We start from the raw sequence: 14,202 nt of genomic DNA on the forward strand, positions 1-14,202 counted from the left end.
ACCTAGCACATAGATTCAAGAATCTCTCTTTTATGTTTGTTGCCTCTCCAGTCGACCATAGGAGACAAGGCATTGTGAGGCTCTGTGATCAGGTTTCATGATTTTACCTGTGAATTTAGACGGCTCCAACATCAACTAGACACGACTCCAGAAATTCTAATAGAAATCCATTTTATTTATTTTTTAATTTAATTTTTGTTTTTGAGATGGAATCTTCCTCTGTCGCCCAAGCTAGAGTGCAGTAGCACAATCTCGACTCGCTGGTTTTTCCCAGGTTCATACGATTCTCCTGCCTCAGCCTCCCCAGTAGCTGGGATTACAGGTGCTCACCACCATGCCCAACTAATTTTTGTAGTTTTAGTAGAGACGGGGTTTCTCCATGTTGGCCAGGCTGGTCTCGAACTCTTGACCTCAAGTGATCCACGCACCTTGGCCTCCCAAAGTGCTGGGATTACAACAGCAAGAGCCACTGCGCTGTATTTTTGAGACAGGGTTTTGGTCTGTCACTCAGGCTATGGTGCAGTGGCTCAGTCATGGCTCACTGCCACCTGGATCTCTCAGGCTTAAGTGATCCTCCCACCTCGCCTCCCAAGTAGCTGGGTCTGTAAGTATGTGCCACCATGCACCACTGATTTATTTTTACTTTTAGTAGAGACAAGGTCTCACTATGTTGCCCAGGCTGGTCTTGAACTCCCTGGTCTCAAGGAAGTTGGTCTTGAGCTCAAGCAGTCCTCCTGTCTCAGCCTCCCAAAGTGCTGGGATTACAGGCCTGAGCCACTGTGCCCAGCCTAGAAATTTATTTATTTATTTATTTTCGAGAGATAGTCTCACTCCGTCACCCAAGCTGGGGTGCAGTGGCGCAATCCCAGTTCACTGCAACCTCCACCTCCAGAATCCAATCTATTCTTGTGCCTCAGCCTCCTGAGTAGCTGAGATTACAGGCGTGCACTGCTGCACCTGGCTAATTTTTGTATTTAGTAGAGACGAGACTTCACCATGTTGGCCAGGCTGGTCTCCCAACTCCTGACCTCAAGTAATCCAACCGCCTCGGCCTCCCAAAGTGCTGGAATTACAGGTGTAAGCCACCATACCCGGCCTAGAAATTCACTTTAGAAAGGCCTTGTTCTTATATAAACTTACATGTAAAGCCGGTGGCTTTTGTTCCTGTGACACGTTAGGATTAATGGACAAGGAGGTATATGGGTGGTTAGCGGGATGGAGGCAGGGCTAAAATTCTGGCACATCAGATCTGTTTGCTGGAATAGAACAGCAAGGGGAAAGGACAGGATGACCACAGCTCTTTCTCAGGATGGGCAGACAGATGGGCATGGTGACACTCGGACAAAGCCAGGTGGGCCCTAGAGGTCTAAGATGTAGAAACCCTTGTCCAAACAGGGGTTAGAAAAGAGCAAGAAAGACTTCAGGTGGGTGATGCTTGCAAGTCTAGAGAGGGAAGCCCCTGGCTGGGGTATCAGGGCTCTGGGCTTCCATGGAGGCAGGCGCTTGGAGAACCAGGCCGGCTACCATGGGACTTAGCTATATTCAATCTGCATTCTCCCCCCAAGCAAGCTTATAATGGAATCACTATGGAAACAGTATTCATGTACCAGAAGTGTATTTTTCACTTAAATTTTGTTTGAATGCTTTGTTTTGTTTTTGAGTGCTTTGAACCCGTGAGGTGAGGCACTTCTGATTTTACAGCTCTGCCTGAATTCAGATCCTCAATCCCACTGAATTAGGGGAACCCAGAAAAGTACCCCATCACGAGTTCACCAATCGAAGAAGCTTTCTAACATAGTAATTTATGAAGTTATTCTACTCACTTGAGCTACTTTCTCAAATAGGAAAAAATAAAGCTGAGCTGCCAGGCATGAAGAACAGGGTGCAAATATGAATTTTATAAAAGGAGAAAACAGGAACTACCCATGCCAGTAGCCAGCACTGCCTAAGGATTTCTCACAGGGCATTTTTCTTGCTTGCGGGCTTCTTGTCTCTGGTAATATCATCATCACTGCTGGCTTGAGATCTTCCCTATTGTGCAGCTCAATGTGCAGATATTTAGAAGCCTGTTATAAATTTACGGCCAACAGGCCAGCAGGATTCGCTCCTCTCCTTCCCCCATTACTTATCTTTCTTCTTAATTCAAAGAGTTTAACGTGTAATTTGTTCTTTGCCTCTTCATTTTTAATTATTTTGTCTTTTTCTAAGTTGTGTTTGACTCCGGTGATTCATCCAATACACGTAAAAAGAAACAAACCCAAGTGCTTTGGTAACCCGGGTTATCTTAGCTGTACAGAGCAGGTTTCCTCCCACTCCGCGCGTAGTTACCCAGATCACCGCCTCCGTTTTCTGTTTAGGCAGCGGGGGCTCGCCGTCCCCTCGCCCGCGGTGGGTGTCGCAGCTGGTCCCCTCAAGGTTCACCCAGGTCGCCACCGCCTCCCCCGCCCCCGCGCCTCCCCGCCGCGCCCCTTCCTACGCGGGGCCTCTAAGCTCCCGGCTCTAGGACCGCAGGGACGCGGGCAGGAGGCGGTGCCCGCCTTCGGTCCTGCCCTCTGCCGCGCGCGGGGTGGGGCCGGGCCGGAGTTCCCCGCCTCGCGCTCGCGGGCCGCGGAGGGGGTGCCGAGGGGTGGGCGGGGCTGCGCCGCCGGGCCGCTCTGCTGCCTGGCAGGCCGGGCATTAGGGCCTCGACGGAGCCCGCTCCCCTGCGCGCTGGGCGGGGTGGGCGGCGGGCGGCTTCGCGGGCAGGCGCGGGCCCGGAGGCAGCGGCTGCGTCCTGCGCCGGGGCGGAGCCGGGGGCGGGCCGGCGGCCGGCAGGCGGGGGCTGGGGCCCGAGGCCAGGAGTGCCTGAGCGCCGGCGGCGACGACGGCAGCGGCGGCCCAGCGGGCTCGGTGCGTGGGTCCGCGGCGGCTCGGGGTCCGCCCGCGGGCTGCGGTGCGAGCGGGCGGCCCGGCTCTCCTCCTCCCCCGCCCGCCGCCGCCGCTGTGATTGGGTGGAAGATGGCGCTGGCCGGATGGAAATCCTAATGACAGTCTCCAAATTCGCCTCCATCTGTACCATGGTAGGGGCGGCGAGCGGGAGGCAGGGGCAGCCGGGACCTCTCGGACGGGCGGGCGGCGCTGGACCCGCCTCTCCCGGCGGCTGCTCGCGGGGCCTAGCGCGGGGGCGGGCGGGCGGCCGGGGCGGGGGCGGTTGGACGGCGAGCAGGCGGGGAGCGCGGGGGTGAGCGGCCCAGGCGGCTGGGGAGGGGGCGCCGCCTGGTGGGCCAGGGCGGCGCGAGGGTGGCGGTGAGTGGGCGACTGTGCTGGACGTGGCGTGGGGCGGGCACCGGCCTCCGGGCGCCCCCGGCTGAACTGCTGGGGTGCGCTTGGGGCGCGGGGCCGAGAGCCGAGGCGTGCTGGGCCTGTGGCGGGGCGAAGGGTGGGCGCGCGCGAGTCGGAGCGCGGCCCCGGGCCGGGGTCGCCGGCGAGGGGGCGCTGAGCCGCGGAGCCGCGCGGGCTGCATTTCCTCCTGGTTGCGCGCCGAGCAGGAGGGGTCCCCGGGCGGGGTGGGGGTCGGCGGGCAGGAAGGAAGGGTCTCGGCCGTGGCAGGCAGCGCTCATTCCCGCCTGGGAGAGGACGGAAGTCAAGTGCAGATTTCCTCGCGCCGCTAGCTGGGCCGAGTCCCCGACCCTGCGCTGGGAGAAAGGGGCGTGTGTGAAGGTGGAAAGTTTAAATAAGTACTGTTGAAATTCTCTCCATTTTCTCCTCTGAGAGGCACATGCTCTCCCGTTTCCAGCCGTGTGTCCAGGTGGCAGTCTTGTCTCTGGGAATGCACGTTAATCTTGAAAAGCAGCATTAGCTTTCCTGTCATTTATTTACTTCAGCCCACCAGACACATCTGTATGTGGCTGGAGCTAGGTTTGTCTGTGCGGGGACCGCCTGCCAAGGCGACGGTATATGTTTTCCTAGGGCGTTTAAATAGACTGTAAGGGAAAAGTGCTAATGCCCGCTGGAAGTCCCGAATTAAGCAAAACGTGGGCGCGTTTAAAACTTGGTGTTTTGTGCGTGGCCAGAAGGACCACAGTTTTCCACATGATGAGACAAATTCGTTTCATTAGCTCCTCATGAGCTTATATGTAGGAATCATAATTTATGAGTCATCACCGAAAAAAGTTGTTCTTTGCAACGTAGGCCTAGTGGTTGTTATTAAAGACTTCTGAAATCTTGTGTTTCATGTCTCACTGGCCCTATTTATGCAACTGATTTCAAATAGGAGATCCCCAAGCAATTTTCCAACTAAGGGTTGTACATTGTATATATTTTTCTTTAAGGAGTGGTGAATCAGATCTGAAAGATGCTTTAAAAGCAGATTCTCTGCTGCACGCTGAGGAACAGTACAAAAAATGGCTGAAATCAGGTGGACATAAAATCAACAGTATTAAAGAAATCATACTGAAGGATGAATCATTGAAGACTCCATTTCCCAACTGGATGATTGTTCTTTCTCACAGTTTACATTTTAGGAAAGCATTAATATTAAATGGACTATGTTAAAATGATTTTCGAGGATTGTTTGGGCTAATTATTTTTAGATATGCCTATTATTAGTCAGTTTCAAAAGGAATGCGATAATTAGGTCTTTTACAGTGACAGTTTTGCCAGATTGCTGAGCTACACACATTGTATGGGTCATAGTTCGTTGTCAAAGACTAGGATTTCAGGAGTGTTGTGATACTCTTTACTGACTATTCATTCACTCAAGTACTGTATACCAAGTATACATTTAGCAGTTACTAAGTGCTAGAGGCGGGGCTGAATGCTGGGGATGCAGTATTGGTCAGGGCAGCCCCTGCTTTCATGGTGTTTACATTCTTGCTCATGGACACAAACAGTATTCAAGTAAACAATAAATGTATGCTGTAATCAGATTAGGACAGTGAGACAGGGATTTGCCAGGGTCACACACTTAGTAAGTGGGATTCTGATCTCAAGGATGTGAGACTCAGAAGCTCTTTCTAGGGCTTCCACCCAGATACGTTAATTACATGTAGGGTGTGTGTGTCTTGTTGGCAAATACAGAAAGTGCCTGGCCGAATGAGATTGTTCCAAAGGTACTATTAAAATTGGGTGTGTCTGTATTCATATTTGAATACATTTGAATGCACCCCCAAACAGTGCTAAATATCTCAGTAGTTTGCAGTCTTATTCTTTAAAGAAAATTGCCGTCTGTCCTCTAGAATCACAAAATTGAAAAGCAAAGATACCTCTTTGGCTTTGTAGGTGGTTTTGCTAGGCTTGGAACGCTCCTCCCCGCCACACCCCTTTTCCTCCTCGTCTGGAGAGTGTGTGTAGCTGTCTGTTATGCAGGGAGCCTCCTTACTTGAATAATCCTACCCCTGTCCAACCCGACCCTCCATCCCCTTCATACAGTTTCATGGCATTTTTGTAATCTCAGTAGCACTTACCATGCTTACTGTGTAGTAAAATTTTCTTTGAACTCTTAATTATGAGGGCCTTGAAGGGGAAGGATTATCATTTACTTCTGCAGTTTGATCTGGAGTACCAAGTTCTGCATTCAGTATAAAAGTTTTCCGAAGTCCTTCCTGTCCCCTCCTGGTACGCCGGGTGAAGCAGGGATGCTATGGCTGTGTGTGTATGGAATGGTGGAGAGAAGATGGGCTGGACTTAAACAGAATACTTCTCAGAATCAGCAGCTGTGAAAACATTTAGGATGAGTTGAAAATTTATTCTATAGATACTGAAGTATACGTAATTTTTTCATTTGTCAAAACAAGGTACCTGGGCAAATCTGCAATACCTTAATTGGGTTAAGTAACTGTTAAAAACAATTCTCTTCAGCTGTGTCTTATTTTAGATCACTGGTATTCTGCTTACATGTGAAAATTAGTAAAACTTGTTTTTCGTAAGTTAGTATTATAGCCTGAACCAAATAGTGATTATGTTTAGATTGCAGTGAGTACATTTTCAAGGGTACCTCTTGAAATACCTCTTTTTAATTTGTCCATGAAATAATACATTTTCAGTATCACATGGTGTTTATTTTGCCTTTGAAGTAGTTTCAGACTTCAGGGCCTGGCACAGAGTACCTACCTACCTGATATTTAATATTGTACTTAATAAGTGTGAAGTAACGGGAAAAGTGACAGAATACATGTAGAGGGGGGCTCTGTTTTGCAGTTGAGGTGGCTAATCCGGGTGGTCCGTCATGAGGATGCAGTAGTGGTCAGGACAGCGCCTGCTTTGGGACTGGAACTACTTACTGTTAGCTCCATAAATGTTAGCTCTGCCTCTGATCATTATTTTCTCTTCCTATTTGGGTGGTAGGAGTCATGGTTACGAAGGCGTTGTTGGGAGGGGTATGGGACAACAGAGAAGTTGTTAGTGCAGGAGGTGGGTAGAGTTAGATCATGGGGTGGCACTGGCCTGGCTGCTTGCCCACCCCCGGTTACAAGGGCATGAGATTAGATCCATTAGAACATGGTGGTAATGAGGCCAAAGCTGGTAAAAGTAGGTGCTAGGAGAGTCCGACGGACTTTACTTCTGAGAAAGCCTGTGCCTGGCACAGCACCCTGAGCATGGTAAACTTTACTTGCTGAAGAAAGGCACAGGTAAAGCTTACTGTCTTTTTCTTTTTTGTTTGTTCTGTTTTAATAACACAATTTTTTAAAACATAAATTAGAAAGGACACACATGGAAAATGTTTGCCTTTTCTTACTGCTCGAGTCTCACTGGGGTCCCAGGTAAGGATATGTGTGGTCAGTGCAATTTATCCTTACTACTGAAAAAAAAGAAAGCTGGGGCAATCCTCACGGCCCATGCTTTGTTGGCAATGTGTGTGTGTGTGAAAGTCTCCTCTTCATATAGCAAGAATATTACATTAAATAATGAAATTTATTTTTCTTTCTCAAGAAATAGGGTGGATGTCGTCCTTTTATTAATGAAATATTTATTTGTAAGTTAATATTTTGTTAGTAAAATAGTGCTTTCATGATAGGAGCATTCAAATGTGAGTTGCCATCATTTTACTTATCTAATTTTTGCTGTGTTCGTTTAAAGAATGAACAAAACTTAAGCTTCTTAAGCCTTTAAAAAAAATAAGAAAACCTCAAAAATAAGGAATCTTCTGTTACATAAATGTTTGGTCAAAGGAATGTTTGAACTTGGTGGGGAGAGAACATTTAGAAAAAGTATTAATGGAAGTTTTATTTAAGTCCACTCATCTTTTGAATTTGTCTAAAATACATTTTGGACATTAAAAATGGTACATTCTCATAGAAATCTGGAAAATGTAAAAACTCTTAAGAAGCAAAAGGAAGGTCAATTTTTACCTTCCAGAGCATATTGTCTTTGACTTTTTAAAAAACTTGAGTTGTATTCCCTACATATAATTTTACACTGTTTTCCCATGAATGATTATTACGTTATCATTATCATCATTCCTGCCCATCCTAAAATTTGCCCAATTTTAGGATGAACATGAGTTTAATGTTATAAAGAGATGAGTTGGTGAGATTAGCCCAATAAAGCATAATGGTAGGGTACTAGGGCGTTGACAGGTTATAAACCGTTTAATAATTATTAGAGGGTGAAGTGATACAGTTAGTAGAAATGGAATTTTATAAGAGATGGTTTATTCTAATCTTAGGCATTTAGTTATCACAAAGATAAGACTTGTTGTGATCTGAAATTTTTAATATGCTGGAAAACTCTAGTTTTAAATACCATATTCAATTATGTGGCATGTGTGTAAATATTACAGTCTTATTTTATATCATATGGCTTTGCTTACCTTCTGGTGACTTTTTCCTTCCACCTTTTGCTAATAAGTGGCTAATAGGTCTCAAAGTAGGTTAATTATCTACCCTACCACGATCCACGTTGGCCAGTTTCAGCGAGATGTTGTCACATTTCTCGTTGTCTTATTTGATTCTAGACTTTTGACCCAGTCCCCCCAAATTGAGTCTGCCTCCTTTTTGTCATTTACCAAATTCCTTTCTTCCTGCCTTTAAACTCCTATTTATTCTAGCTCTTCTGAAGCTTTTATTGTCTCAGGAAGTATCATTTAAGCGTTTCTATACTTTGTGTAATTCCTTTCCAGAAACCTTTTTAGATTTAAATAATCTAATTTTGTTTTGGTTTCTCTTTTGGTAGCCCTATTCCAGAAACTTAATATGGTATTTTATTATGTATTTGACAGCATGGTATAATAAAAAGAGCAGTTGGACCAGAAGGTAAATTCTAGTCCAGATTTTGACATTTAGATGTGTACATATGGGAAAGTTTCTTAAAACTTCGAGTTAGTTTTTCTCATCTGTGAAATTAAGGGATTGGACTAGACACCCTTTAATAGCTATTCCTTATGTGCTTGTCTCCTTCTAGATCTAAAATTCTGATCCTTTGATAGTTATGAATGACCATTGGTATCATTTTCATCATTTTAGGAAGTCTTTTTTGAAAATTATTATTTTTTGCTCTGTGGCCCATTTCTAGAACATTTTGGGAGTTCTAATTATGTTTTAGATAATATGAAAAGCATAGAATCAGCCGTAGTTAAGCATGAATTTCACTTAGTTTCCTAGATTTTACAGTCTAAATATATTTCTTTATTTAAAACCATTTATTGGAGGTTACTGATATCACTATTTTGGTCACCAACAGGCTAATAATTCACAAAGCTATTTGCTAATTTTTGACACTTTTTTCTTTGCCAGTACCGTTAAGGGATTTGAATTTTTTTGAGATTTCACATTTATTTCTTTAGTTAGGAGTATGACCTTGGACAAGTTACTTCTCTGTACATGTAAAATGAGAGTAAAATAACATCTAGTTCATAGGGTTCTTGACTAGTATCTGGCCCATGGGAATCACTGTGTCATGTTGGCTGTTATTATTACCCTTTGACATGATTTGCTCCCCTCCCTGTGTTAAAAAGTATACATTCATTGGCACTGCTAATTAATCTATTAGCTCAACATATACTAACGAAAATGGAAATTTGTTTTGTGTAATACAATTGTCAGTTTCTTTTCATTGTAAGAAATGTTAGTTTATTAGTAGTACATAGCGCTGAGAAAGCACTAATTTATTTTGAAATTAAGTGGATTAATTGGTAGTATGAAAGCTAAGAATGTAGATTGTCTTCTTTCTCTATTTTGAATAGTTTATAGAATAATTTCTTTTGTCTGGTAACAAAAATAACTGGTCTAATTTGTGACATTCTCAAACATATTTTACACATTTAGGTAAGTTGAGAATGGCAAAAACCGCAATTACTTTTTCACCAATTTAATACTTGTAGAAGAAAAATCTATCTTACCTTATTTTATACTAAAAAAAAAAAAAAGCACAGCCGCTTTTTGTCATTACTAAAACAAGCTGTGTGTATTTACATTAGCTTTAGGACTTATTTCCTGTCAGATTTTTCTGTTTACTGAGGCCATATTATATTTAATTTCCTTATGCTCTATCCTTTAGGAAGCATAACAAGAGAATAACATCTCTTGTTGGCTTACATTGAACTTACCCACCTTTCTCTTAGATATCTTGTCTAAAACCTACAGTCCCAATCTCCTAGTCTAGAAGAGGGATATTTACATACCTAGGCCATACTTTAAAGTGTTGGGAGAAAGTTGTAAGTGAGGAGTTGTATTATGAAGAGTTATGCTTGCTGAACTGAAAACTCCCAATTGGAGGCCCAGTATTGTTGAAAATACTTACGTATAACATTCGATCTTTTGCTATCTTATGTGCAGAATTTGCTTTAGGAGATTAGAGTGGCAGTTTATATACATTTATTTAGGAAGAAAAACTAATAAGTCTTTGCTTTTTCACAGCAAAACTCAAGAAGACTTCTGTGATAGTGTAAAGTGTAAGACATTGAACAGACTCCACTGTGTGAGGTGCTGTAGCCCTCTGTGTGCCTTGGCTGATGATTTTCTTCTGCTTCTCTGTAAGAAGGACCGTTAGCTTCTTCTAAACAGTGTGTTATATCTGAAGAAGAGATGTGTAAACTTGCTTAATTTATCTGTAGTGAGCCACATGTCCAAAGCTACCTACCAATACAAATTTATTTCCAGCTGAAAACAAGAAGTAGATGTTTATTTCAGTGATAATGGACAGATGTTCTTACTGAAATGCTTCGTGGGTAGAAGAACCATCCATGCATTCTCTACTTGTAAATGGTGGTTTAAATCATAATACCTTTCAGTGGAGTTAGAGTACTGTTGCCTTTGATTTTATTTTAGTGACCTACTAAGCCTCTACCTAATGCTAGTGATTTTTTTTTTCCTTTTTGTGGGAGTAAAGAGTACTTTTTCTTAAGTACTTTGAGGAAGGATTCATGGAGACCTACATTATATCAGGCTGCATGTGGGTTCTGAGAACATGAAGATGACTGTGATAAACTCTGGTCTTCCGGAACTTCCCATTCAGTGTGTCCTTAGTGGGTTATAGTTGTGCTGAGGAAGTAATCCTCTTGACCCCTGGGCAGCCTGGAGATATCTGGGTTGATGGGAGACACTTAGCCAGTCCCTTTCTGGTGAGAGCAGACTTACCTGTCTTACCTCTGGCGGCGGCTGCTGCTTTTTTTTTTTTTGACGGGTCTTGGTCTGTTGCTCATGTGAGCCACTGCACCTGGCTATCTCTGTATTCTTGTGGGCTCTTCATATACTATTTTCTTTGTGTGTCATGATGAGAAAAAGATTAAAAACTAGCTCTACTTACAGTGTTACAGAAAAGGATGGACATATAGAACAAATGCACACAATGAGGTGTTTTTCTCATTGGTATAAGTGATGGTAATTGTATGTGAAAGAGAAGGTGGTTCTGGGAGAGAGAAGAGGGCTTCAGGAAAAAGCTTCTTAGAAGAGAGTTGAACTTTGCAAAATGAATGGCCTTTATTATGTGAATATGGAGGGATGGGATACCAGATGTAAATAGGTAATGTGTTACTCTTAGGCTCTGTAGGTGGTTTGGCATGAAAGCGGATCTTGTGAACAATAAGGCTGGAGAGTAGGAAGGGGGCATATTTAAGGAAGTACCAAGAGTTTACCAAGTATTGATTTGCATTAAAATGATTATTAAAGTATGTGTTTAGCCTGAGGAAATGTAAGTCCAGAGGACAGTCATGAGAATATAAGAAACAATGGAGTTAGTAAAAATATGCTGGTAAATTGAATTACATTGATTGTTCAAAATTTGCTTGTATTTTTTTTAAGAATATAAAATGAAAACAAAACAAGATGGGTGGGATACAAGGACAAATTCAGTGGGTTGTTAAAACTTGTTAAGGGCCTCCTTGTTTAAGAGCCAACTAAACAACCACTATTGGAAAATTTAGGATTGTATATACATGTTAAAAAATTAAGGATAAATACACACCCACACAAGAAGTGAATTTTCATGCTTCCATACCAGCAGACATTTAAACGTTACCATTCAAACTCTGAGGGAAGGAAAATAGGAAAAACAAAATGAAAAATAATGATAGAAAACACAGGTGGAAGAAATAAGCTGTTCTAGTTCATTAATCATCATCATCAGATGGATCAAACTTACCTGCATTGTATTAAAGGAACTATCAGATTGGATAAAAAACAAAATATTGCTTAATAAGAAACCGACCTCAAATGAAAGGGCACTCTCTTTACCAGTGACACAATACTATTGTCACACCTAAGAAAATTAACAATAGATTTTTTTTGAGATATTTGAAAAGCATTAATTTTATTTTGTTTTTGTTGTTAGTCTGTCTCTATCTGTCATCTTGAAAATCCATGAAAGGTTAGGTGATACTAGCCCCATTTTCACAAAATGGAAAAGGAAGCTGAAAGTCAGACCCTTAGCAGCTAGGGATGGGGTCCGCATTTCTAGACATGCAAACTCGTGACGACATCTACAATGTGCTGCAGATTTGATGGTTGAGACAAATTACTCCTTTTCAAACAAGAAATTGGGGAATTTTTATTCCTGACTGTTCAGCTGCGTATCTCTGTGTGTGTGACTTTGAGTCCCACTTCCCTCATTAATTATTTTCACTTGGGTAGGCCATTAGTTAAATGGTTTCATAACTGAAACCATTTAAGTTTCAGTTATGAAATGGAATAATAATTTCCCCATTAGATCAGATGAGATGGCACATGTGAACATCCTTTGTACTATAAATACATATCAACATCACCCTTACATGGTCATTGTTGGTAAGGCTCCATGCCCTCTTAAGGAAAGGATGGAAAGCACATTAAGATACTGTGGACTGTAGGAGTTGTAACGGGGCTCACAAGTTACCTTTGACAAAGTGTAGTCATTTCAAAGTTTGAAAATGAATATTTTAGTGATCCATGAAGCAAAGTTTTAGATTGCCCTTAAAATCTTTAGTATGTTAAGAATTGACAGTTCACGGAGTGGCTATCTTTTTTTTTTTTTTTTTTTTTTTTGAGACAGAGCCTTGCTCTGTTGCCCAGGCTGTAGTGCAGTGGTGCAATCTCGCCTCATTGAAACCTCTGCCCCCCAGGCTCAAGCTATCCTCCTGCCTGAGCCTCCCAGGTATCTGGGACTGCAGGCACACACCACCACGCCCAGCTGTTTTTTCTTTTTAATTGATTTTTTTGTAGAGAGAGGGTTTCACCATGTTGCCCAGGCTGGTCTCAAACTCCTGAGCTCAAGCGATCTACCCAGCCTCCCAAAATGCTGCAATTACAGGTGTCAACCTCTGCACCTGGCCTGTAGTTAACTTCTGATGTCAGTAAACTCTGTAATTCCCTACTAGTAACATTTTTTTAAGGTATAAAATTATAGTGAGTAAATTGCCTTTATTTCTACGGTATTGGTCTACCTGGGTTTTTCAGGGGTCCCTGAAAAGAGACTTTCAAAATTAGAAAGAGCCCATCTGGGCACAAGTAAAATAAACCATAAAGTACTTAAGTTGTAGGGGTAAGGAGACAATAAAATACAAGGCTTTAGTTCTTTGGAATGGCAAATACATTTATAATTTGAGATTCTGTAGATGAACATTTATTCTGCTTTGTATGTGATTATCTTAGTCCAAAAATCTAACCGTTATAACTTTGAAGAAATTACTTCTACTGTTTCTCTGGCATATCGTTTCACAGTTTTTCTTTGCTGATGTTGCAAAGGTTCCCTGGTTGTTTAATTTGCTTAATGAAGAGACTCGTATGCAGGATGATTAAGGTGGTATCTTGGGGGTGGTAGCTGGGACTTTGAAGTTTGCGTTAGGAGGTATATCTTAATAGAGTAAGGGGGTTCTCTTTGGCACAAAACAGAATATAATGTTTAGAAGGTTTCAGACTTAGTGGCCTTGAAAGATGATGCTTTGTGGAGGGGAACACCACACAGTGGGGCCTGTGGGGAGGATGGCGGGAGGGAGAGCATCAGGAAGAATAGCTGATGGATGCTGGGCTTAAACGAGGGAGATGGGTTGAGCTGTGCAGGAAACCACCATGACCCACGTTTACCTGTGTCACAAACCTGCACATCCTGCACATGTACTCTGGAACTTAAGGTTGAAGGAAAACAAAACAAAAAACAGAAACATGATGTTTTGGTTCTTTTAAGAACAGGTGAGGAATAGGAATCAAGTGGTTTCACTGTTTGTTCTTTGATGGACCTAGAGGTTTAAAGCTGATAATTTCTTCAGACTGATGTGGTCGAGTTTTTATGTAAAGGTGGACAAAATTTGGAACAAATTTGGAACATCAAAGGCTCAAAAACTAGATATGACAGACCAAAAACAAAACCAAAAATATTGTGCTTTTGGTTATGCTAAGCAAATTAGAATCTTTTCGTTGTCTTTTGTTCCATTTTTTTTTTTTTATAAAACACAGTTCACTTTTTTTAAGTTTACCGGTTAGTTTCTTTTGTTTTTATTGCATTTTTTTTTTTTTTTAAATTTCAATTTGAGGAGGTTTATATCTTCTCCACAGGAGACCCTGCTGAACAAGGACCGGCCATCGTCTTGTGACTGGTTAAAGCAGAGTCCTTCACTTAACTTTGCAAATGGAAAACTAAAAGGAAGTAATTTTTGCTTCTGGTCGTTTTTGTCACTATACAAATGAAGCCTCAGCCCAATAAAAATGCTTGGATATTTGTATCATTGTCTTAGTTGGAGACGTTATGTTGCCCTTTTTAACTGAAAAGATACAAGTGAAATCTGTCACCTGTTTTTGTTCTCTGTTTAGTTTCTTT

At 42.5% G+C, this 14,202-nt stretch overlaps 1 protein-coding gene across 3 annotated transcripts in view; it reads left to right on the forward strand.

Moving 5' to 3' along the window:
* Positions 1–2,731: 2,731 nt before the first annotated feature.
* Positions 2,732–14,202, forward strand: part of USP12 (ubiquitin specific peptidase 12) — a 118,407-nt gene continuing 106,936 nt past the window's right edge. The window contains exon 1 of one of the 3 annotated variants that reach the window (XM_033236590.1): positions 2,732–3,059. In XM_033236590.1, coding sequence (XP_033092481.1) covers positions 3,012–3,059 — 48 coding nt within the window. In that variant the 5' untranslated portion in view covers positions 2,732–3,011. The remainder of the gene's footprint in view (positions 3,060–14,202) is intronic. The other 2 variants (XM_033236593.1, XM_033236589.1) reach the window with 2 other exon arrangements.

The sequence above is a fragment of the Trachypithecus francoisi genome, unplaced genomic scaffold (genome assembly GCF_009764315.1).
Source record: "Trachypithecus francoisi isolate TF-2019V2 unplaced genomic scaffold, Tfra_2.0 Contig01461, whole genome shotgun sequence".
Classification (NCBI taxonomy): Eukaryota; Metazoa; Chordata; class Mammalia; order Primates; family Cercopithecidae; genus Trachypithecus; species Trachypithecus francoisi.